Source organism: Pongo pygmaeus, chromosome 3 (genome assembly GCF_028885625.2).
Source record: "Pongo pygmaeus isolate AG05252 chromosome 3, NHGRI_mPonPyg2-v2.0_pri, whole genome shotgun sequence".
Classification (NCBI taxonomy): domain Eukaryota; kingdom Metazoa; phylum Chordata; class Mammalia; order Primates; family Hominidae; genus Pongo; species Pongo pygmaeus.
In genome coordinates, this window is record NC_072376.2 from 90804130 (window position 1) to 90830158 (window position 26029).

The window sequence follows — 26029 nt, forward strand, 5'->3', positions numbered from 1 at the left end:
GAGATGCACAGTAGTACAACTTTATGCACTATTTTTCTTTTCTTTTTTTTGAGTTGGAGTTTCACTCTTGTTGCCCAGGCTGGAGTACAATGGCACCATCTCGGCTCACTGCAACCTCCGCGTCCCAGGTTCAGGCGATTCTCCTGCCTCAGCCTTCCCGAGTAGCTGGGATTACAGACATGTGCCACCATGCCCGGCTAAATTATTATTTTTTTTTTTTCTTTCTGTTTTTTTTTTTTTTTTTTTTGAGACGGAGTCTCGCTCTGTCGCCCAGGCTGGAGTGCAGTGGCGCAATCTCGGCTCACTGCAAGCTCCGCCTCCTGGGTTCACGCCATTCTCCTGCCTCAGCCTCCTGAGTAGCTGGGACTACAGGCGCCTGCCACCACGTCCAGCTGATTTTTTGTATTTTTAGTGGAAACAGGGTTTCACCGTGTTAGCCAGGATGGTCTTGATCTCCTGACCTCGTGATCTGCCCACCTTGGCCTCCCAAAGTGCTGGGATTACAGGCGTGAGCCACTGCGCCTGGCTTATGCCCTATTTTCACCACATGGATGCAATAAACACAACCCGGAAAGCATCGATAATAATAAAATGTAGTGAAATAATTAGGAAGTGGTTAATTTTGAGTACCTATTACCTTTTTTTAACGTAATTTATTCAATTGTATTTATTTAACTTGTAATAATGTCTACATTAATACTGGCTGTGAAATAACTGAAAATTCAGGAACTGGCTTTCCCATGCTGTTATAACCCAGCTCCAACACATCACTGTAACAGCAGCTATGTATTTAACAGCCACAATCACGTAGTCGGTCTTTCCTTCACATTTTACCATATGTTCTAAATATAACTCAATAACTTTGCTTTAAAAATTTGTATTTGGCTGTTAAATCGTTCTTTTGATCAGGGTGCTATAGGAAAATTCGCTTTTTACTAACCTGTAAAGTTCTGTGTATTCAGAATAATGAAACTTTTATTAAATAACCTTTTCTGAATTCTTTTTCTGGATAACCATAAACCTGGATTCTAACAGCATCCTCTAATATTTCCTTCCAAGAAAACTCATCCTTTGGGGGAAAAAAATAGTTTTATAATATGCCATGGCATGTTTCTAATATAAATGGTGGTAATTGGGCTGTTGATACAACTAGAAAAGCTCAAAAAATGATAAAAGTGCATTTGTTAAAGTTACCATCCTGAAATCAAAGAAGTTAAATCCTGAATGGTTTAAACAATTAAAATAAAGCCTACATGTAAAACATTACCTGTTACTCATTTTCTTCTGGCTATAAATCTAGCCCTGTTACTTCCTAGTTGCCTGGAATACAACTCGTAGAACTTACTGAGTCTGTCTAAGCCTGTCTCTGTATCTGCAAAACAGAGGCAATCATACCTAATTTACAGCTAGTTGGTAAGCATGACATAGATCACGTATGTAAAGTGCATCACCCAGTGTCTGGCACAAATAATAATAAATACTTTCCCCCTTTTCATGCTAATCTCAGAATTTTTCGAGGTAACATGGGATTTAACAGTTTATTGGGTGAAGTCTGACTGGGAGTCAGGAATTACTATGCAGAACAGAATGCACAACACCATCCTACCTTCTCTCTTGCAGAAAGCTCATCACTTTGGATTTGTAAATCTGAGAGGGCTCCCAGGGCACAGGCCTTTTAAGCATGACTATCTCTGCCTTCTCCACTGTAGCTCCTCTTAAACCAGTGGTTCTCAAACTTTAGGATGCATCAGAATCACTTGATGGAGTACGGTTTCAGGGAATTTGCATTTCTAATGAGTTTCTAGGTCCCAGGACTCAGCCTTAAGGACCAAGACTGTAATCTCTTCAACTCACACTCAAGCAGCTCCAGCCATGCTTATCCTCTAAAAATCCTCTGTGCTCCATCTGTTCACCCTACCTCCTCTCAACCCCTAGAAACCAGTGATTTTTTTTTACTGTCTCCATAGTGTTGCCTTTTCTGGAATGTCATATAGTTGGAATCATAGTATGTAGCATTTTCAAACGGGCTTCTTTCTCTTAGTAATATGCATTTAAGTTTCTTCCATGTGTTTGTATAGCTTGATAGCTAATTTCTTTTCAGTGCTGAATAAAATTCTATTGTATAGATGTATCACAGTTTGTTTATCCATTCACCTACGAATTACATCTTGGTTGCTTCCGACTTTTGATACTTAGGAGTAAAGCTACTGTAAACATCCATGTGCAGGTGTTTGTGGAGGTAAGTTTTCAACTCCTTTGGGTAAATATATAAGGGGCACAGTGATAACTGAGTGCAAGCAATACTTTTTACTTATGTGGCCTTGGATAAATCACTTCACTTTTCTAAGCTTCAGTTTCCTCTTCTGCAAATTGTGATAAAAATAGCACCTTCTAGAGTTCCCTTAAAGATAAAGAGGTATTCAAGCACTTAATTGAATACCTGATACTCAATACATGGTAACTTTTTATTATCTTCTACATCCTTCAGCACACAACTGCTCATAATTCCCTCATACGAGTAGGGCTTTAACCTTTTAGCCTCGGTGATTTGTTTTGCTCTTCCAAATGCCTAGAATGCCCTTCCAGGTTACCATCTCCCTGAGCCTTTGGTTGGAATCCTCATACTAGACGGTCAACACGTTTAGTAGAGGAATTACTGAAATAATTGGGTTCCAAACACTAGCTCTGGCATTTACTTTCTGTGTAAATTTGCTGAAGTTACCCAACGTCTCTGTATCTCAATTTCCTCATCTATAAAATGGGGAAAATAGTAGCTACCTCATAGAGTTGTTGTCGGAGCCATTTTAATGGCAAAAACCGCAATTACTTTTGCACCAACCTAATAAATCCGCGCATATTCTTAAAGAAGTTAGAATAGTGCCTGGTACAAAGTAAATGCCAGATCAATGTTATTAATGTTAGGCGTCCGCCACCTATGCCACGCAGTGAGTTCCTTAGGTATAGGGACAGTCTAATCTCCGAATCCACACTGCCTAGAACAAAATAAGCATTGCAGTACATTTGAGAAAGTAAAGGTGTAGTGGAAACCGAGAGCGAAATGAGGGCGTAGGGAGAAAAGGGTGGGGAAGCTTAGAGACCGGTGAGGGAGCAGAGCTGGGGCGCGTGTGTACAGGGATACAGCCCGGCGGCAGCAGGGCGCGGCTTCCCTTTCCCGGGGCCTGGGGCCGCAATCAAGTGAAATCGAGAGGCCGGAGGAGGGACAGGAGGAAGGGGTGCGGTCGCGATCCAGACCCGGAGCCAGCGCGGAGCACCTGCGCCCGGGGAGCACACCTTCGCTCGCAGTTTACTCGCACACCAGTTTCCCGCCGCCGCGCTTGGGGGTAAGTTCAGCCTCCCCGCGCGTCCCCGCGAGCCTCGCCCACCGCCGCCCGCTGACGGGTGGCTTGGGGAGGTCGCGGCGCCTCGCCTAGTTCCTCCGCGAGTGCAGCTCGACCCTGGGCAGGGCTGGCGGCTGGCGCCCGCGCCCGGCCCCAACCCAGCTGCGTGGGTGCGGAGCTGGAGGGACCTGAGTCCCGCATTTCAGAGTCGAGGAGACTGGGCCCAGGGGAGGAAAAGTGCCGTGCCATGGGAGGGTCACCCAGGTCTTGGTGGGGCCCAAGCTGATACTCAGCTGTCCTCGCTCCCTGAAAGCTTCGCTTATTACAGCTAGCAGCTTAGGGGATCCACTTAGCCATCTCGGCCTCCCCAGTCCTAAAGGTCTAGGGGACAGAAAAAAGCCGGGAGTCGGAAGGTTCCTCGGGTCCCCGGCATGGCAGACGGGGCTGGCTCAGAGGTCTGCTCTGTGGACTTGGAATCGCACCCATCCTGTGAGCATCTTCTCCCCCTCACATAGGCAATTTATTTTATTTTACTTTTTTTTTTTAGAAGGTAGAAAAAAGTGGATTTGCATATTGAGGGTTGGAAGTTCAAGAAGTTTGCTTTTTCCTGAAAAGACTAACCGTTTTCTTTGCAACAGAATGGTATTGACTAGATATGAATCATTCCCTTGACATTTGAGTCACCAGGTGGGAGGTTTGGATACTTGATTGCAGATGACCATATAAAGGAAATTATGCAGGTGCTGGAAGGTTCTGGGTCGCTGGAGGCCCCTCTGGCTACTGATAAGAAATTGCATAGCCCAGGCCGAATTCTTTTGTTCAGCACTGACAGCAAGACCCTGCCCTCCGGGAAAGATATATTTACTATGTTCATCAACATCATTTTTTAAAATGTAACTAATTAAAACGTTATTCCATGAAGATACCACCTTTGGTTTTCACGAAGACAGAAAACTTCAGACTGACCAGAAAGGGAATTTTTAAATGTAAAGAAAACCAGAATCTTGTTCCCAGAACTATGTGGTTGTGTAGAGAAACCTGTTTAGAAATAACCGTAGAGGAGGAAGTAAAAGGAAATGATGTAATCCCTTTCAGGAAAGGATATGTTGAAATTCTGTTTAAGTCATTTGGCCTTCGCTGTGGAGTAATTCTTTACATCTTAAAAGTTAAATGATAGATTAGTAATAATTCTTAATAATTTTCCAGTTCTGCTGGATGAACGCATATTAAGTGTCAGATTTGGTCAGGTGTGGGGCAGGCAGTGGGGTAAGGCAGAAGCGTGGGGTTTAGTTTCATACCTTTAGAGTCTAGCTGCCTGGATGCAGTAGGGGTCCACTCACTAGCTGTGTGACTGTGGGACATTACCATACCTCTCTGGGCTCCAGCTTCTTCATATGCAAAACAAAGATGTAATACCTAACTCACTGGATGATTGTGCGGCTTGTATTAAATCATTCATTTAATTAATAAGTTTTTTTTTTAATATCTACTTTGCACCAGTAAGAAATATCTACTTTGCACACAGATAAGAAGAATCTCCAGCCTTGTGAAACTGACCTCGTTCAATGCTGGCAACACCCCATTCACTTTTTATAGATGAGGAAATTGAGGCCCAAAGAAATTGTATTTAAGAGGCAAAATGAGAACTAATAATACCTTGTTGTCACTGTACAGATGGTTTGACTTCTGATTTTTAGACTTCATAATAGTTTATCTGGCTGTAACCCCTCATACGCCAAACAGCATGTATTTAGAGAGATGTAGTGTTAGACTCTAACCAGAGAGTCGACTGCCCTAGGCTACAGAGAGCCTGAAAAAACCAGGGCGAAATAGTTCCAGAGACTAATAGTGTAATTTCCCATTGAACTTTGCTCTGGGGGTGTCAGGGAATTTTTAGAATATTTTGTTCCCAGGAAGGGTGGGAGCAACTTGCATTTCTAAATCAACCCTGGAGATATGCCAGCATGTTTGAATAATATCTATTTAAGAAAAATGTGTCTGGCTTCCCAATCAAAGAACTGTCCCTTTCACCTCTGCACCCCACCAAGGACTGGACCACCTCCTCAAAGAGCAGACGTGTCTTTATAACAGACTGTAGGCTTGGAGGCTTGTGAAATGTACATGGAGGTTTCACAATCAAGCACAAGGAATCCAGCTGAAGGCGGCTAAACTTTGTGTTGATTTGGTGAGGAGGAGCAAAATCCTATGTTTTTGTTGTTATTGATCCCCGTAGTGGTAGCCTGTCAGTAATCAGCATAGTTCTCCTGGACTTTAAATAAGTCAAAAATTGGCTTTTCAGGAAGTATGTTTGTAAGCATCTTAAGTACAAAGATTTTTTTCTGTCTCTTGTCTTGAAGTCCTCACAGGTCTAGCACAGTCCGTTGCATATGGTATATGCTCAGTAAATGTTTGTTTAGAAAATGGGATACCCAATGTCAGATATATCCTCTGCCTGAGAAAGTTTTTCTGTGAATGTTGACATCTGTTTTCTGGATTCAAGATTAAGGGTTGGACTGAGATTATTGTGTTCTGAATCACATATTGATGCCATTTACTAATTGTTTTCTTTTAATAGATTAGTGTGATCTCAGCTCAAGGCAAAGGTGGGATATCATGGCATCTATCTGGGTAAGTAAAAATTAAGCCTTCACAACACAGTAACATATATGAGTCAAACCAAAACACAGAAATCAAGATAGCAAGAAAAATTTTAGGAAAGTTGTTAAGTTTTCTGGCAAAATTAACATGCTAGAAAAGCCAGAGGATGTCAAAAATAATAAAATATTTTAAAAAATGCATTGTAAAGTTACATAGTTAAAATAATTTATGATGACACCAAAGCAGAAAGGTCAAAATCAGATAATAAATTTAGTATATAATTTGGGAATTTATTATATGAAAAAGATGACATATGAGAGAAGAAGAGATGGATTATTCAATAAATGTTAGGAAAACTTCTAGCTGTTTGGGGAAAAAGTAAATCTGTATTCCTTTTTCTCCTTACAATAAAATAAATTCCACATGGATAAAATACAGAAATGAAGAAGATGAAATATGAATGGGCCGGGTGTGGTGGCTCACACCTGTAATCCTAGCACTTTGGGAGGCCGAGGTGGGTGGATCACCTGAAGCCAGGAGTTCGAGACCAGCCTGGCCAACATGGTGAAACGCTGTCTCTACTAGAAATACAAAAATAGCCCGGTGCGATGGCAGATGCCTGTAATCCCAGCTACTCAGGAGGCTGAGGCAGGAGAACCTCCTGAACCTGGGAGGCGGAGGTTGCAGTGAGCTGAAATCACGCCACTGCACTCCAGCCTAGGAGACAGAGTGAGACTCCGTCTCAAAAAAATAGAAAAAGAGAAAGAAATATGAATGGATTGAAGAATAATCTTGGAATGGGGAAGGTGCTTACAACTGTGACACAAAACCAAACACCTAAAAGAAAAATATTGATCTATTTTAACTACATACAAGTTTATAACTATGACAGCCAACAATCCCATTGGTAGAGGCAGAAGACAGCTCACAGGGAAAAAATATTTGCAGCACATTAGACGAAAGACTTATTTCCTTAACATACAAATAACTTGAATAAATCGGTTTAAAAAATGAACTTGACAGAAAAAGTTGTAAGGGACATAAACAGGACATAAAAAGAATTATAAATGTCCAATAACATCAGAAGGTGCTACAAGGTTGGACACAGTGGCTCACACCTATAATCCCAGCATTTTGGGAGGCCAAGGTGGGAGGATCATTTGAGCCCAGAAGTTCGAGACCAGCATGGGTAATATGGCAAGACCCAATCTCTTAAAAAAAAAAAAAAAAAAAAACTTTAAAAATTAGCTGAACATGGTGGTACATACCCATGATCCTAGCTACTCAGGAGGCTCAGGTGGGAGGATCGCTTAAGCCCAAGAGGTGGAGGCTGCAGTAAGCCATGTTCATGCCACTGTACTCCAGCTTGGGTGACAGAGCGAAACCCTATCTATTTAAAAAAAAAAAAAATCCTGCATCTCAGAATTGAAAAAAACATAAATATCATGATGAGAAACCCTTTTCTACCTAAGAGATTGGTGAAGGTTAAAAAAAAAAAAAGTAATGTAGAGAATGTGGGCAAGGTGATATTTTTATTCTCTGTTCATGGGAGAGTAAATCTGGTACACTTTTGGATAGTATTTCGGCAATATCCATGAGTCCTTAAATGCACATGTCCTTTAAACCCAGTAATTCCACTTGTGGGTATGTATCTTACAGATAAACTTGCATAAGGTTGAAAAAATAGGGGCCCAAGTACATTTGTTTGTATTAATGAAAACAAACATGCAGACAGCATAAATGTCCATCGATAGGGTAGGAATAAGTAAATTACTCATTTATAACTTATAGGCATTTTTATGTGATCATTAAAACGAATGGGAAAAAAGTGGATCAGCTGTATGTGAATTGACATTTAAAAAGTCCCAAGATGTAATAATTTAAAAAACCAACTTATTGAATAATATGTACAGAGGGATTCTGTTTAAAAGAAAGAACAAAGAAAATAAAAAATATACAGAAAGACTATTACATGAAAACTTTATGGAAAGGTGGAATTGTGAGAAAGGACTTTTACTTTTCAATGTATCACCTTCTACACTGTTTGATTTTTTTTAATCATGAGCATACATTATATTTTATAAGTAAGGGGCCGGGCAAGTTTAAAGAAAAGCCTGTGAAGAGATGTGACCATCCCTTGACCTGGCGTATGGATGGAAGGTGTGCTGTTGGACGGCTTTGTTTGGCCCAAATTACTCCCCTCTTACTGGCTAGGAGGCTAATCTCTCATCTTTCATCTGAAATCGCTGCTGCTTTTATGAACATATCATAGAATGAGATGAAAAAAGCATCTCTCCAAAATGCTGGTGTTAAAAAAAAAAAGTCTCCCTCTGGCCCTCGGCCATGAATAAATTGACATGGGATTAGTTGGGCAGGCTCTCCTGCTGACACCTTCAAAGGTGTGGCACATTTCTGAAGGGCTAGGAGAGACCCAGGTGAATGTGATCAAGGGTGTATTCCTTTCCTATTGCAGCTATGACAAATTATCATAAATTTAGCAATTTAAAACAACATCCATTTATTATCTCACAGTTCTATATGTTAGAAGCCTGAAATGGGTCACACAGCACTAAAATGAAGGTGTTGTTGGGACTGCGTGCCTTTCTGGAGACTTTGGGAAGAATCCTCTTCCAAGCCCTTTTAGGTTGTTGGTAGAATTTAGTTCCTTGCAGTTGCTGAATTGAGCTCTTAGTCCTTGCTGGCTGCCAGCAGAAGCTGTCTTTGGCTCCAGGAGGCCTCTGCCTGTCCTTGTATGTGGCCCCTGCATCTCAGAACCAGCAATGATGCATCAAATCTTTCTTATGCTTGGAATCTCTTTGGCTTTTCTTTCTGGGGGATCTCTTTTTCTGCCGTTCTCTTCTCCCTCCAGCTGAAGACATTTCTCTGCTTTTAAGGGCACATGTGATTAAATTGGGCCCACCTGGATAAAACGGGCTAATCCCTGTGTTTTAAGGTCTGGAACCTTAATTATGTTTGCAAAGTCTCTTTCATCATGAAACACAATACATTGACAATTTCCAAGGATTATGGTGTATACATTTTAGGAGGCTGTTGTTCTGCCTACCACAGGGGCTAGGAGTATGGCTACATCAGGGATGGTAGCATTTGGCATCAGATAGCAGGAAAGAGGTGGGGAGGGGCCAAAAACGGGAGGCTAACCTGAGCCTGGAGGGCAAACCCTCACATGGAGAAAGAGGCCCTAGCCAAAGAAGGGCTCTTACTGTCTCTGGGTTTTTTTTGTTTTTGTTTTTCCTGTTTACCTTCTCTCCCTCAATTAAAGAACTAGTACTTATGAGTGAGATCTCAGAGAGCAAAGATTAAGAACAACTCAGAACCACTATGGAAAACAAGATAGCAATTCTCCAAAAAATTAAAACTAGAACTCCCACATGCTCCAGCCATCCCATTTCTGGGTATATATCCAAAGGAAATGAAAGCAGGATCTTAAAGAAAGATATCTGTACACCCATGTTCACTGCAGTACTTTTTACAATAGCCAAGAGGTAGAAGCAGCCCAGTTTCCATTGACAGAAGAATGAATAAACAAAATGTGGTACGCACACACAATGGAATATTATTCAGTCTTTTAAAAACACATGTTGTGTGACAGGAAGAAAACCCCGTCACATGCTACTATATGGGTAAGCCTTGAGCCCATTATGTTAAGTGAAATAAGCCAGTCCCAAAGAGAGAAAATACTGTATGATTCCATTGATAAGAGGTATCCAAAACAGTCAAATTCATAGGAACAGAAGGAGACTGGTCGTTAGGAATGAATAAGGAAAGAGAAAAAGAGGAGTTGTTTAATGTGTAGAGTTTCAGTTCTGAAAGATGAAAAAGTTCTGAAGATGTTTCAAAACACTGTGAATATTCTAACCACTACTGAACTGCACACTTAGAAATGGTTAAGATGGTAAAAACCCTCAGATTTCCAGTTGTAAATATTCTTATCACAAAGTTTTATGTGTTTTTTTCTCTCTGCCACACAAAAGCACATACACACTCAAACATAAATAAGCAATCAAGTCCTTGCATTTCTACAAAACTACACATGTGGTTATGTGTATAATTAGTTTATTACAGTAGTATGATCAAGGGAGAAGTCATTAGTTGCAATTTCAATGCATTACCATTGAAGATGAAAGAATAGCTGGTTTCTTAGGTCTTTTATATTCTATCTAGGGGTGTTGCAACCCTACCATTGTTTCAGATGAATCAACAATCTATGTTGCATTAGTATTTCCTTTGTTTGCAAATTTTGAATATCTCTGTTCAGACATATGTTCTACCACTTCACCCTTGACGAAAGGGTCTGATATCTTATTGGTCTGTACTCCTTGGACTCAGGGTCCCTTGTCATATGTTGCCTGTAGGTCCATGGCAAGCACTCAGGAAGCCCACAAATTAGAATGTCTTAGAACATAACTTTTTATTAAGCTACCACAGCGGTAATTTTTCTGTGTACCTTCTGTTACACAATGCTGGCTTTCTTATGTAAATACTCTGAGCTCTTTCCTCCTTGATCAATTCCTAACTTACATCTACAGAATAATAATAAATGTAATTCCTATTTGTTTGAACTCTCAAATTAGAATTTTTATTATGGTACTAGAATTTTTCTTTCCTTTTCTTTCTTTCTTTTTTTTTTTTTTTTTGACAGAGCTTCACTCTGTTATTCAGGCTGGAGTGCAGTGGTGCAATCACAGCACCACTGGGCTCAAGCCCAGTGGGCTCAAGCGATCCTACTGCCTCAGTCACCTGAGTAGCTGGGACCACAGGCGTGCCTCACCATGTCCAGCTAATTTTTAAACTTTTTTGTAGAGACGGGGACTCACTGTGTTGCCCAGGATGGTCTTGAACTCTTGAGCTCAACTGATCCACCCACATTGGCCTTCAAAAGTGCTGGGATTACAGGTGTGCACCACCACACCGAGTGGTGCTAGAATTTTTTAAAATTAACTCACAATCTTTGTAATCACCATGAACTGTTATTAACATCCTAACTTGGTATACATTCTCCTTTCACCACTCCAAACTCCAATTTACAAAATGAGGAAAGGGAATATAAAGCCACTCTGCAACCAAGGGATAAGAGAAGTTTTATAAAAATGTATTACCTAAATACAATGCCTACTAACTTTGTTTTGAAGTTCATCCAAAACAGTTAAACAATTAAAGCATCAAGTACCTAGTGCAACAGGCTCTGCTGGGAACAGAATGAAGACAGTCTAACCACAATCGTAACTCTCCCTTTCAGAACTCCCTAATCGTTTAAAAGGTAGGCTCTTGAGCAAATTGCTTAGTCTTTCTCTACCTCAGTTTCGTCATCTATAAAACAGGTAGGATAATCGTGCTTGTCTCATCTAGGGTTTGTAAGAATTAAGCCAGTTCATGTAAAATGTATTAGCAGTGCCTGGCATGGAGTGAGCTCTCAAATGTTAGTTTTAATCAGCATGATTTCAATATATTAATTTTATTCTAAAATGTATTTCTTGCCAAATAATATTGCTGCAACTGTTTTTGTAGAGGGGCTTCTGCCTATTTCCTGGGCCTGATTTTATCACACATCAATAGTCCCCTCTCCCCATTGGAATGGTTCTTTCAGCCATCTAAAAAAGATGGCGTGTCCTCAGTCAGATTCCTTCTGACCACTCTTATTTTCAATATTTTATAATATTTTAAACACACATATATTTCTAAAGACATAAAATACTCCCTTTCCACTCCTAGTGGGCATACTAGAATATAGTTCGGACACTAACTACCCAGCATTAGCGTCAGGTTCTATAGGATTAAGGGCTCAGTTCTCCGCAAAACTGCCCTCACTTCAGATGTCAGTAGTTCAAGTGTCAGGAATCACCTGCACTTCTGGCCAACTGGCTATAAATTTGGGAGTTTCCATGACTCTCTGAAATTAAAGAATTCCCCAGAATGATTCACAGAACTCACTGAAAGTGCTATCCTTATGAACACAAGTTTATTATGAGGGATACACATGGGAAAGCTCTGGAAGGGTCCTGGACCCAGAGCCTCCATGCCCTCTCCCTGTGGCATCAGGGCACCTCACCCTCCCTTTGTGTCAGTGTGTTCAATAACCAGGAAGCTCCTCTGAGCCTCGGTGTCCAGAATTGTAATTGGGGTTCCATTATGTAGGCATGAATAATTGATTAAATTATTTGTTACGTGATCGAACTCAATCTCCAGCCCCTCTTTCCTCCTCAGAGGTCTGGCTGACCAGACTTGCAAGCCTGTGATCACAGGGCTAATCTTTGTGGAGACCAGCCATCATTCTAAGGCTATCTAAGGGTCTGCCATGAGTCACCCCAATTGCAACACAAAGTCACTCCTATCACTCAGGAAATTCCAAGGGTTTTTGAAGCTCTGTGCCAAGAACCAGTGCAAAGACCAGATACATTTCCTAATTATATTACACATATATAACTCACATTAAGGCACACAGTTTCCAATATATATTCTTTTATTTTTGACTAACGTTATATTAAAAATAAATAAAGTTATATTAATACCAATGGCACTGGCTATTTATGTTGATCAGAAGCTCTGATTGTTAGATATATTTTTCATATATGGGAAAAATGGGAAAATGAATTAATGTTTGGTAATAAATATAGATTGGCAAGACAGAATCATTCAAAACATGGGATCCATATAGAAGATATCGAAAAAGGGATCCGCGGTGGTAGAAATGTTGGGGAAGGCTGCCAGGATGGACCCTTGCAGATAGGAAAAGCTAATCCATGATCATGTGTTCATGATGAGAGAAGGCACAGCCTCCCTTCCCTGCTGAACCCTTCCTCTCTGGTGGGAACAAGATTGGTGCAGTTTGACACATGAGGACACAGTCGTCTCGTTTCCACTGTTAACCCAGAGGAATGGCAGTAGTGGTAGGGGCTCTTAGGAAAGGTGCAATGTGCTAACATGAGAGAGAAATTTGGGAAGATAATGCCTTTCAAATTCTGTCCCATGGAAGACACCAGCCCTGGGCATTTGGATGCTGTTGTTCCTGGGTTCAAAGAGTTTGTGAGTGTCCTGTCCAGTTTCATACTTCTTGCTTTGACACAGACATCCCATTAGACCTTTCTTTCCTGATGTGGTTGCTCTTCTTTGCTATGCAAATTTAAAATACGTGTGAGGAGAAACCTGTGTTCATGCATGTGAATATGCTGAACTCCTCCTCTGGTCTCCGTCCCATCTACCACATCCAGGAATGGAAGATCAAGCTTGGTGACTATTTTCACTGAAAGAGACTTTTCACATTCCAAGGAGAACAGGCATCTTTCCTGGTTAGGTGCTGTTCAAGTCTGCTGTGTGTTTTAAACCCTGTTCCCTGAAGCTGCTTTAGGTAAATATTGGCATTCAGACAGGTACACAAATGGTCTTTTGCAGAAAGTTGATTTAAAACAGGTTAGACCTGGATTTCAAATCAAAACATTTAAGCTTTGTTTTGGGACAAAGCCTGGAAAGTTTCTCATCTGAGTGAGAACAGAAAGGCTTCCTAGGAATGAGTGGAATGAACACTAAAAAGCTGTTCTTTGCCATTCTCTGATGTTAACCCAACTGTGAAAGAGGGAGGGTCCCTCTTTTATATTTAATCATGATAAAACTATAGTATGCAAAGCTAATGTTTAACCATTAGAAAAGCCTGGTAAATCAGAGGTAAAGAGGAAAATAACAAGCTTTAGATCAGAGAGCAAGGAATGTAAAGTGGAGAAGGTATGATTTGTTCTCTTGAAAGCCTATTTTTTGGTGGATGTAAAGCAGTTAGAAAAAAAAGAAGTATATAGAGTACTGAGCAATAAAATGAATACACACGTCTCACATGAATTATAAGAGAATAAATCAAAAGAGGAGAAAATTCTGAAGTCTATCCCTTCATTATCAGATCTTTACTTCTTTCATTTTTAACTCTTTGTGTGTTTGATTCAGTACCTCATGTAGGTTCTGGAGGCATGTTTAAATAGGAGTAGTGACAGCCCCATGTGAACAGGGTTTAAGAAAGGTGAAGATTGCATTTGTAGAATTTTTAACATATGGCATGGAGCTCTGAAAAGTCTGACAGTGGCATTTGAGAATTATTGAAAGAAACAGGATGCAGAACAGGAAAGCATTTTTTATTCATTTATTCACTCAACTACTATTTACTAAATATCTTTTATATGCCAGGTATTGGCTCTGGCAACACAGCAGAGAAAGAGAAATAAAAAAGCATGGCGCCTACATTTTATTAGGGAAGACAGACAATAAATGAAGAAATAAATGTACAGTATAAAAAGACAGTTTTAAGTGCTCTGGGGAAAAGTAAAGGTGGATAATAAATATGATGGGGGGTGTGATTTTCTGCTCAGATACATGAGGAGAAGTCAACGTGGCATGAGACGGTGAGCTAAGAGAATATCTCGGGAAAGAGCAGCCAGGCAGAGGGAATGACAAGTGTAAGCTCTGAGGCAGATGGGCAAGACACATTTGAATGCAACAGGAAGATTCCTACAAAGCAATAACAGGGATACAAGATTACAAGGGGATTGGGGGAGGTATTACAATTCTCTTTTATGATACTTTAGTATCCTCCAAGGACCACAGAGAGTCCCAAAAAGTCTTCACATGGACTGTTCAAGGAGTTTCCATTCTCTAGGTTTACTTTACATTAGGAAGCATTCTTAAATCTGCAGCAACTTCTTGTTGAGATTATCGCTTTTAAAAAAAACCTCATAAATAACCCATAAAATAATGCATTTGCCATCATGTCCAGTAGACATCATTTACCTTGGCCATTTATGTAAGAAGTATTGTGCCCAGAATATTACAAACAGGAGACATCCCTGATCTCAGTCCCTCACAGGTTTCTCATCCTCATAGGAGTGAGGTGGATAGAATAAGTGTCCCCAAATCCTGCAAAGCCAGTGCTGTGGTCTAAATGTCTGTGTCGCTCCCCCTCCCCCACCAACCTGCCCCTTATTCATAGGTTGAAATCCCGACCTTCAGGATGAATGGGAGATGGGATCTTTGGGAGGTGATTAGGTTAGGTGGGGATTATTGCCGTTTTAAAAGAGGTCTGAGGGAGCTTGGTCATGTCTTCTGCCATGTGAGAACACAGCCAGAAGGTGCCATATGTGAACCATAAGGTGGACCTTCACTAGACACCGAATCTGCTGGCACGTTGATCTTGGAATTTTAGCCTCCAGAATTGTGAGAAATAAATTTTTGTTATTTATAAGACACCCAGTTTATGGCATTTTGTTATATCAGCCTGGAATGCTAAGACAGACAGCCACCGTTCTCTAGCCAAGGACCATTTAAGAAGATGTGGATTATGCACTTCAGTGAGCTAAATTCCCTATATTTCTCCATATATCCAGGAAGATATAAATTCTCTATATATTCCGGTTAGATTGCAGGAATATATAGGGAATCTAAGATTCCCTTAGATAGGGACATCTCCTGCAGAAGTTACACATGCACAGGCCTGAGTATGTGGCCAGAATAGCCATGTTAGTCTTCAACTCTTTGTGACCCTTGGCCAAGAGGAGAATTTGGTCAAGAACTCTTAACTAGGTTAAGCACTTTACTCTGATTGTCGAACAAAGAGATAATCTACAAATACTGGTGCTAGATGACTCAAAAGAAGATTAATATAAATTATTTATAATCTGCTTTAAACAAATACATGAAAATTATTCTGAGAAAGATGTTCGCGTTAATAAAGTCTCTGGGGATGCCCAGTGTTTCAAGCTCAATCCAGATAGTTGGGTTTGCTACCTTTGTCAGAGAAACCCTGAGCGCTTGGAGAGACAGGAAGGAAGATATAACAGAATCACCAGACACAGTCATGCATTTCATGTCTCCAGTGTACTAGAAAACACTCAGCTTCTGAAGTATCTCCCAAATCTCCCAGAATACAATAGGAACTTTGATTTCTAGACTATTGATACTTGAAGGAAGCAACTCATCAGGCAGTCAGCTATCTAGTGTAGAGCTTGGAGAAAGTCCCCACTGTGAGATGTCATTGTCTTGCTTTCATATTCTTACTTAGCAAACTAATTCACAGTTACGTATTAAGCCCCTATCTGGGGACTGAGTACTGGGCTCCCAGCTGGATAAATAGGAGTGAGTGAAACAAATGTCTCTGCCTTCTGAAATTTTATTTTAGAGGAGGTGGAGAGATAGATACAAACAGCAAGTGGTATTACTCAATGCTGAGTGCCCTAACGATGGAGAGATGGCTGAGATGCAGAAGACCTACTCAGATCAAGTGCCAAAGAAAGTCTGTTAGAGAAGATGGTCTTTAAGGAGAGGACTGAAGGTAAAAACCATTCCAGATAGAGAGAACAACACAAACCAAGGCATTAAGGTGGGGAAGAGTTCATTGTATACCAGCTTGACTTTCAAAGAACTGAAGTGTGGGAACTCTACCTCTCATCTGGAGAGAGTGGCTCCACATAAGAGCCACGAAGGAGGTTGAGCCAAACCATGCAGGGCCCTATGGACCAGTGTAAGGAGTTTGGACTCTATTCAGTGTGAATAGGGGAGTGACAAGATCTGACTTAGATGCTTTTTTTTTTTTTTTTTTTTTTGAGACGGAGTCTCACTCTGTTGCCCAGGCCAGAGTGCAGTGGCATGATCTCATGTAGTGAGCTGACTCACTATAACCTCCATCTCCTGGGTTCAAGTGATTCTCCTGCCCCAGCCTCCCGAGTAGCTGGGATTACAGGTGCCTGCCACCATGCCCGGCTAAATTTTTGTATTTTTAGTAGAGGCAGAGTTTCATCATATTGGCCAGGCTGGTCTCGAACTCCTGACCTCAGGCGATCCATCCGTGTTGACCTCCCAAAGTGCAGAGATTACAGGTGTGAGCCACCGCACCTGGCCTGACTTAGATCTTTAACAGATCCCTTGGCTGCTATGTGGGAAATGGCTGGAGATGGGAAGTAGGAAGTAGAGAGACACATGACTCACATGTTCAAGTACGGGAGAGCGATGATTGTGACTTGAACAAGAGCAGGAGCAAAGAACCTGGGGAGGAGTGCCCATGAGATTATCTTCTTAAAATAGTCTCAGCAGGCCTTGCTGATGGGTGGAATTCAGAGGGAAAGGCAGGTGAAGGAATCAAAGGGGACTCCCAGGTTTCTGGTGGCTGATGGTTGGTCCTTTTACAGGGATGGGGAAGATTGAGGAAACTGAGCAAATTGGGGATGAGCACAGAAACTGGAGCCAGATTGCCTAGGTTCAAATCCTGGCTGTGCCACAAACTACCTATGTGACCTTGGCGAGTGTCTTAACCTCTCTGGACCCTCTTTTTTCTCCTCTATAAAATCAGGGTATTAATTGTACCTACCTCATAGGGTGGTTTTGAGGATTAAATGATCAGGTATATGTAAAATACAAGTAAATACTATGTAACTGTCAGATGGGGGAAGAAATAGCTTGAGAGGAAACAATGAGTTGATATATGAGATATCAAAACAAATACATGGAGGAGACATTGAATATACAAGACCAGTGCTCAGAACTGAAGTCTGGGCTAGAGCTATAATGTGGGATTTGTCTGTATACAGAAGAGGGAGTAGAAGAAATAACCCACGGCAGGATTAGAGGGAAAGAAGAGAGAGAGCCACTTTCCACTTTAGAAGTGCCTACTTTATAGAGGTCAGACAAAGGTGAGTGCATCCTGGAGAGGCAGGAAGAAACCTAGGAGGTGAGGCACAGGAGCCAATGGAAGGCAGGCTAGCTGTGAGTGACACACGCTCCGAGGGGTCAAGGCTTCTTATTATAACTCATATGTCATGGAAAATACAACATCAATGGCTTGTTTGTCCCCGTCTTCCCTGATTTCTGAATCACATTCATCTTTCTACTCCATCCCACACCCTCCTCTGTTCTCACATTCCAGTCCTCTTGCTCTGACACTGCCCAGATGATGAAATCACTGTATTTAAAAAAGAAAAGCTGAACTATTCACAATAGCAAAAATATGGAATAAACCTAAGGTTTATCAACAGAGGATTGAATTAAGAAAATGAATGTAGAATACTATACTATACTATAGAATACTACTCAGCCACTCAGCCATAAAAAAAAAATGAAATCATGTCTTTTACAGGAACATGAATGGAACTGGAGGCCATTATCCTGAGTGAAATAACTCAGAAGCAGAAAGTCAAATACCACATGTTCTCACTTATAAGTGGGAGCTAAACAATGGGTACACATTGATATAGAGAATAGAATAATAGAGATTGAACACTTCAAAAGGTGGGAGGGTGGGAGGGGCTAAAGGTTGGAAATTACCTATTGAGCACAGGGCTCACTAGTCGGGTGACGGGTACACTAATAAAAGCCAAGACTTCACCACTATGTACCGTCTGCATGTAAGAAATCTGTACTTGTGCCCCCTAAATATTTTTAAGAAATTTAAAAAAGAAAAGCTGAAAAGCATGAATATTTTTTCTTTGAGTGGGCACAAGAACAAATATAAACTTTTTCTTCAGAACTTTGGACATATTACGAACAAAGCCATGTTGTCAGCCTGGCATATCTCAGGCATCCCAGCGGCTGCCAATCTTGCCTGCTGTGGACGTTCAGCACCGCCTACTCCTTACTGCCCTGTGGGCTGCAGAGCATGCCTGCGGTGGTGGTGGGAGCCTTCTGTTTGTGTATCATCTTCCATAGGCACAGTGATCATTGCCAGCCAGTGGGACTTCTAGGTGAAAAGCCTCTTAGGCGAGGCCCCTAGGATTTGCCCTGTAGGAACCGCTTGGTTACCAGTATTTTTCTCTGGCCTTTACCTGCTGTATTAGTTTCCTAGGGCTGCTGTAATAAAGTACCACAAGCTGCTGGCTTCGAATGACATAAATGTATTATCTCATAGTTCTGGAGGCTAGAAGTCTAAAATCAAGGTGTGGGCAGGGCCATCCTCCCTCTGAAAGCTGTAGGGGAGTCCTTCTTAGCCTCTTCCTGGTTTCTAGTGGTTTACTAGTATAGGGGAGTAACAGTAATCCCCATAGGTTCTTAGTTAGAAAGCACCTTTGTTACAAAAGACAGATTGACAAGAGAAAACCAGACAGAAGTTTATTAACATGTGTATTTTGAGTATACATGGAGACACCCAGAGAATGAGTAGTTTTCAGAGGTGGCTTTGAATTTCAGCTTATATAGCATCTTCAACAAAGAACAGTAAATTTTTGGTAACAAGACAATAGAAAAGGACCTTTGAATCTCTATGGGCAGCAACTTGCAGGTGGGGCAGTGAAGAAAGGCAAATAACTTGCAGAGAAAGGTTAGTTTGTACAGCTTGCTAATATAAATTCTTCCAATACCATTGTCAGGCTGATAAGGGTCTTAAACTATCTTCAGTCTTTAACCTTTGTTCTCCCTGGTAGTCAGGAGGGCAGAATACCTTTTGTCTTCATAAATCTTTGTCCTGCTTTTAGGCAAATGGAGGAAAGATATCTCTTGAGTATCTGTTTCTTCTTGTCTTCAACAATCCTTCATATTTTGAAGAGGCACATTCTGGTCTCACACTGGCAGCTCACAGCTGCGTAATTCCAGTCTCTGCCTTCACCATCACATCACATTCTTTCTGTGTGTCTCTGCCTTTACATGGCTGTCTTATAAGGATACCAGTGGTATTGGATTGGGGGCCTGCCACTGTGACCTCATCTTAATTAATTACATCTGCAATAACCTGGTCTCCAAGTAAGGCCACATTCTGTGGTACTGTGGGTTAGGACTTTAAGGTATTTTTTGGGGGAGACACAATTCAACCTATAACACCTGCCTCACTTGACTGCATTTTATTTCAGGGCCGTTTACAGTAAACTTTCTTTGGTTTTGAAAAATGTTTTTTACTGGAAAAATTGAACAGGAAGTCTTACAGTTTCCAAGTTTGATTGCTTTATTTTTTGTAATCTACTCCATTTTTCCTTGTATCATAAAGCTTCATGACCCAACACAGCATCTTGACATTGAGCAGAGAGCCGTCCTTTCTCCCCGGGTCTTTGAGAGCTCCTTGTCCTGGAGTTTTATCTGGAGCTTTGATTTGATGCCTCAATTTTTGGATGTGGCCTTTGTAGGGCTTTCTGAAGTGATGAGTGATTTGGCTTCACCGCATCTTCAAAATGTCCCTGCAGCAACTACTATTCTTGCTCTGTAGCATTTGGCTTTAAATATGTTTCATATCAACAGGGTTGGCACCTTCCGTTTTTCTCTTCCACTCATCCTTCTGAATGTAAATGTTTAACTTCTTGCAAACCCAGTACACTTTGCATGAAGAAACAGGTACAACTGGCTTTTGTGAGTCAAAAACAGACTGGCCTCTCCCAGGGGCAATAGCAAACAGCTCCCTAGGCCCAGCTTGGCCAAGCAGTGGCTTCAAGGTGTCATGTGCTAAGACTGACCTCCGAAGGATGATTTTAGAACATCAAGGGAGATTATATTGTCTTGGAAAAGGATGGTTTAAATGAGATGAAGGCTAGTCTAGTTCAGGAGCAAAGACTGTTGGAACAGACCACTTACTGGCTGTGGGAACTTAGACAAGTTACTTAATCATCAGTTTCATCATCTGTGAAAAGGATTTATTATATCTACCTTATAAGTTTATTGCAAGGATTGAATAAGCAAATGCAGGAAACGCGCTTAGCACAGTACTTGGCACATAGTGATTAGCAGCAATTGTTCTTAGTATAAAGAGCTCTTGTTACTTTCCCCCTTTATCTAGACATTCTTTGCTTTAATTTGTTTTCCAACTGGCTTCAGCAGCATTTTTCTTTTGGAGGCATCTGAAGGTCAAGTTTCAGAAAAGGAAAGCAACTAAATGTGTTTAAATGTGTGGATGGAAATCTGATCAAAGGCAATTTTTTTTTAAAATAGACTTTGCCAAGTATTCAGGTGATGTTCTACACTAGTATTGACCATGTTAGGACACTAGGGTTACTGGAAATAAACTCAGCCAAGTATTGATTAGTAATATAAATGTCAAGGAATTAAGCTTGCAATGGAGCAGGCAGTGCAAACAGTCTTGTTTGGCTGTAAAAATGCCAACATTCCTGAAACGATGAGCTCATCATTAAATTCTTCATCTTCCACACCCATAAGAGAATTCATGGCTTGTTTGCACATTTTTGCTTTGGTTTTCTAGGCAGCTAAGAAGGAAATAAAGCAGTGCTTCTTAAACTTTATTGTGTACTAGAATCACCTGGAAGGTTTGTTAAATTGCAGATTTTGCATCCTGGCCCTGCAATTGTTGGTTCAGGAACACTGGGGTTGGGCCTGAGAATTTGCATTTCTGTCACATTCCCGGGTGATGCTGATGCTGCTGCTTCAGGAACCACACTTTAAGAACCACTAAGATGAACTCCCCTGAGGTGTTATGATGTGGTATAGAGCAGGGGGCATTTTAGTCATAAGGTGATAGGTTTGAGTCCTGGGGCTGTCCTTATTAGCAGAGCTCTTTTAAGCAAATAATCTCTGTGAGACTGGGTTTCTTCCATTTTCAATTAGAAATAATAAAATTCTCCTCATGAAGGCCCTTGTAAGAGTTAAATGTTTGTAAAGCACTTTGTTCATGTATTAGTTTTAAAAGATTTCATTAATCTTTTATTGTAAGATTTTTTTTGTAAGTCAGGTAATATTTCTGAATGATTTGGGCAACCAAGTCTATCAAATGAATAATGCCATTCATTTAAATGATGGAAGCAGTTTTAAATATTTCACTAAAATTCCACTTCAGAATTCCCAAGCCCTTTTTCAAGCTGGGGTGTGTGTATGTGTACTTTCTTCCTCCCTTGTAATTAAACAAGTTATTCCTCCCCCATTTAATTCTTACTAAGTACTAAATTGCATAATACATTGGGAATTTCCTCCTTCTCTAATTCTGTGCATTGGCATTTTAGCATATTTTGATGTGTAGGTGGTAGAGGGCAGTGAAAAGTTCACAGCTGGAGTGCAAACCCTGAGTTTTCATGATTCATGAACAACTGGGATCTGACCACAATTTTGCCTTTTTATATTTAGAATCAGCCACATCAATATCTGCATGGCACAGAATCACCTGGGAGCTTCTTAAACATACAGAATTTAGCACCCCATCTCTAAAAAATATGATTCAGTATATAGAAGGTGGGTCCTGGTCATATACATTTAAAGTATCACCCCAGGTGGCACAGAGACTACGCTTCATGAAACACCAGGAATGGTCTGGAATAGTCTAGTTTGCTTTTAAATTCAACCTCTGCCTGCAACTAGCTGTGTAGACTTGATCAAATTCTCTGGTCTTCTTAAATCTTGGTGCTGTTTATGTGAAATTGCTCACTCTCATTTATTGGGGCTGTTATGCAGATTATAATTAACATATATAAAGTGCCTAGCATGTAAAGTGTGCTGGGCGTGAAGCACTCAAACACTCTAACTTTGGGGTAGTTCTTTTACAATGCCAGACACTGGAAGGTGAACAGATAAGATCAACACAAAAGTTCCTAGGTGGATAGAAGTGAAATGAAGCCAGTTGGCTCTGTGAATCCATAAAATATTTATCAACCCTTGGAGAAAGAGAATTCATCAAAGATTATATTAAAGTGACTAATTTCTTTCTTTCTTTCTTTCTCTTTCTTTCTTTCTTTCTTTCTTTCTTTCTTTCTTTCTTTCTTTCTTTCTTTCTTTCTTTCTTTCTTTCTTTCTTCTTTCTTTCTTCTGTGAGACAGGGTCTCACTCTGTCACCTAGACTACAATGCAGTGACACAATCACAGCTCACTGAAGCCTTGACCTTCTGGGCTCAAGTGGTCCTCCTGCCTCAGCCTCCCAAGTAGCTGGGACCACACCTGCACACCACCACACCTGGTAATTTTTTAATATTTTGTAGAGACGGGGTCTTACTGTGTTGCACAGGCTGGCCCTGAACTCCTGGGCTCAAGTGATCCTCTGTCTTTGGCCCCCGAAAGACCTGGGAGTACAGGAGTGAGCCACCATGCCCAGACTAAAGTGACTGGTTTCTTACAGGTATCTTCAGGTCAGGAATATTCACAACTAGTTTCTAACTTGCAATTATTTTCTAGGTTCTAAAGTTCTTATTTTGGATGCTATAAGATTAAACGGTGTTTCAGTGTATTGAAATCAATTATTCAATCTAATCTAATGAATCAGCAGACTATCATATTTTACTGTGCCAGAACACTAATTTTCCATTCACTTTAATGTGACAGGTAATGTCCTTTCATGAAAATATTAAACCCATCAAGAGAGCCAGAATGAAGCCATATTAATACAAGACAACAGTGCCAATACTATTCAGTAACAGGATAGAAAAATACTGTTTAAAAAGGAAATATTATTACTGTAAAGACAGATTTTTATTCAAGAAGTTAGGAACTACCATATAAATCTACATTTACTTTGATTTTTCTCAACGTCTTTGTGGCTGTCCTTCTTTAGTCTCATAAGCAATTTTAAAATATTTTTTCTGTATTATGGTCTTTCCCAGCTTACTGACATGCCTCTAACTTACATGCTTAAAATTAGTAGTGTAGCATTTTTTACTTCCTTGCAATTCCTGAAGATCTATGATGTCAGTAGAGCTTTTAGAAGGTCTTCTAATTGCACATGCATTAAACAAAGCTTAAGAACAGACAGTCCTAAGGGGGTTTTCATTTATGGATCATTTAGTCTGGGATTCCCCAAGGACAATGGTCAACATTAATTAAAACATCTTGAAGTCTGTAAACCACAGTTACTTCTGTGTGAGATGCCATGATGAGCTTTTAATTATCACTTGAAAAACAAGAAGATTTAGGAAATTTCAGCTTTCTTGTTGCTCTCCTGCAAATGCTACTTTAAAACAAATTTTCTTCAGTGTCACCAAGATTAACACAACTTACTGCTCTAGAGAACCAATGTTTTATATTTGTAATTTGTTACACAGGAGAAAAAGAGGACTCCTGAGATATGGGGTAGATATCATATTCTCTGTGTCTGGCGGGTAGACCATCACTTGAACTGTAACTGCCAGATGAGTTCTTCCTGCTCACTGCACAGACAAAATCAGTCCACTGAGACCATCGCATTGCAGTAAAGAAAGAGTTTAATTGATGCCAGGCTGGCCACACCATGTGGGAGACAGTTATTACTCAAATCAATCTCCCTGAAGACTCAAATTTAGGGGTTTTTCAAGGTTAAAATGGAGGGCAGGGGGCTAGGGAAGGGGCATGCTGATTGGTTGGAGATGCAATTATAGGGGTATAGAAAACAGTCCTTGTAGGCTGAGTCTGCTTCTAAGTGGGGGCCACCAGAGGAGTTGCTGGTCTGGGTGGGGCTGTCCAGTAGTCAGAAATGCAAAAGCCTAAAAGACATCTCAGAAGGCCAACTGTAGGTTCTATAATAGTGATGTTATGTGCAAGAGTAATTGGGGAGGTTGCAAATATTGTGACCTCCAGAATAATGGCAGGTAATTATGTAACTATGCCTACATCTTAGTAAAATTCAGGCCCCTCTCATCCTCCTAACTTGGCAGACTTTCATTAATTTCACAAGGGTAGTTTAGCTTTTGGGAAGAGCTATTATCATTTAAACTATAAACTAAATTCCTCCTGAAGTTAGTTTGCCCCACACCCAGGAATGAGCAAAGACAGCCAGCGTGTGAGGCTAGAAGCAAGATGGAGTCAACCATGTCAGATTTCTCTTACTGTCATAATTTTCCAAAGGCAATTTCAAAGCCACTCCTCAAGTGGTAGGAAGGTGTGCGAATTATGGGTTTGTCATATGCCTGTCATATGCATGAAGGAATATGCATATGTCATACAAGAAAGATGTCATTTGGAACCAATGGGACTTTCAAATATTTCCTTCTAGGTTGGACACCGAGGAACAGTAAGAGATTATCCAGACTTTAGCCCATCAGTGGATGCTGAAGCTATTCAGAAAGCAATCAGAGGAATTGGTGAGTGATATTTTACAATTCCTTTCTTAATGTTGAAGCAAATCAGACAGGTTACAATCTAGAAGTTCAGTTTGCTCGGATTGGCTTACTCAATTTGATAAATTGTCAGGAATTTTCTAAAATTGTGAAACAATGAGGAAATATATAGAGAACCCAGTTTTATTAAATCTTAACATTTATCATATTTACTTAACATTAAAAACTACCACTGATATTGGTGGTCTACGGGAGATCCCCAAATGCCAGTGGAATCTCAACCCTGGCTGGTATCCAGACACTTGACACCATCTAGAGAAGAAATTCAAGGATGGGTCCAAAAATACTGAAAGTACAGAGATTTATTGCAAAGTGAAAAGTACACACTAAGGAAAGGGGAGTGTGAGTGTACTCAAGAGAGAGTCGCGCACAAGGGGGTTTGGAGCTGTTGCCTTTATGGGTTTCTTTAACCAAGGGGTGGAATAGTCATGAAGATTCTGGGAAAAAGATGATTTCTTGGAACTGTAGTGCCACCCCTTTTTACACCAAATGTCGGTGTTTCCGGAACTGCCATGGCACTGGTGGGTGTGTGATTGAGTATGTTAATTCGCATATAATGAGATCCTAGGAGAATCCTAGGTCAAATCCAGCACCATGTTGGGTCCAGTGGGTCTTAGCCAGCTTGATCCACACTATGGGTTTTCAGGGTTGTATCAGCCCCTAGTTTCTGCAGCTATTTCAACAGTTTCCTTTTGCTAATCATGTGAAACTGCTGCCTGGAATTTTCTGTTCTCCTGTGACCACCCTGTATTAGTCCTATCTAACCGCCACCACCACTGCTACCAACAACAATAATAATTATCATAATAAATCATTACAAATATGGCCCCCTTGGTTGGGCATGGTGGCTCATGCCTGTGATCCCAGCACTTTGGGAGGGCAAGGCAGGAGGATCACTAGAGTCCAGGAGTTCAACACCAGCCTGGCAATGTAAGGAGGGCCCTTCTCTACAAAAAACTCAAAAAATTAGCTGGGCTTAGTGGCTTGGGCTTGTGATCCCAGCTACTTGGGAGGCTGAGGTAGGGGGATACTTTGAGCCAGGGAGGTTGAGGCTGCCGTGAGCTGTGATTGTGCCACTGCACTCCAGCCTGGATGACAGAGTGAGAGTTTGTT

At 40.8% G+C, this 26029-nt stretch overlaps 1 protein-coding gene across 4 annotated transcripts in view; it reads left to right on the forward strand.

Annotated features, from left to right (window-relative positions):
- Positions 1–3102: 3102 nt before the first annotated feature.
- The window catches only part of ANXA3 (annexin A3), a 58639-nt gene continuing 35712 nt past the window's right edge, over positions 3103–26029 (forward strand). Inside the window, exons 1-3 of one of the 4 annotated variants that reach the window (XM_054486245.2) lie at positions 3103–3341; positions 5914–5966; positions 24793–24880. In XM_054486245.2, the coding sequence (XP_054342220.1) occupies positions 5952–5966; positions 24793–24880 (103 nt within the window). In that variant the 5' untranslated portion in view covers positions 3103–3341; positions 5914–5951. Of the gene's footprint in view, positions 3342–5393; positions 5524–5913; positions 5967–22656; positions 22789–24792; positions 24881–26029 lie in introns of those variants that run through there. The other 3 variants (XM_063663791.1, XM_063663789.1, XM_063663790.1) reach the window with 3 other exon arrangements.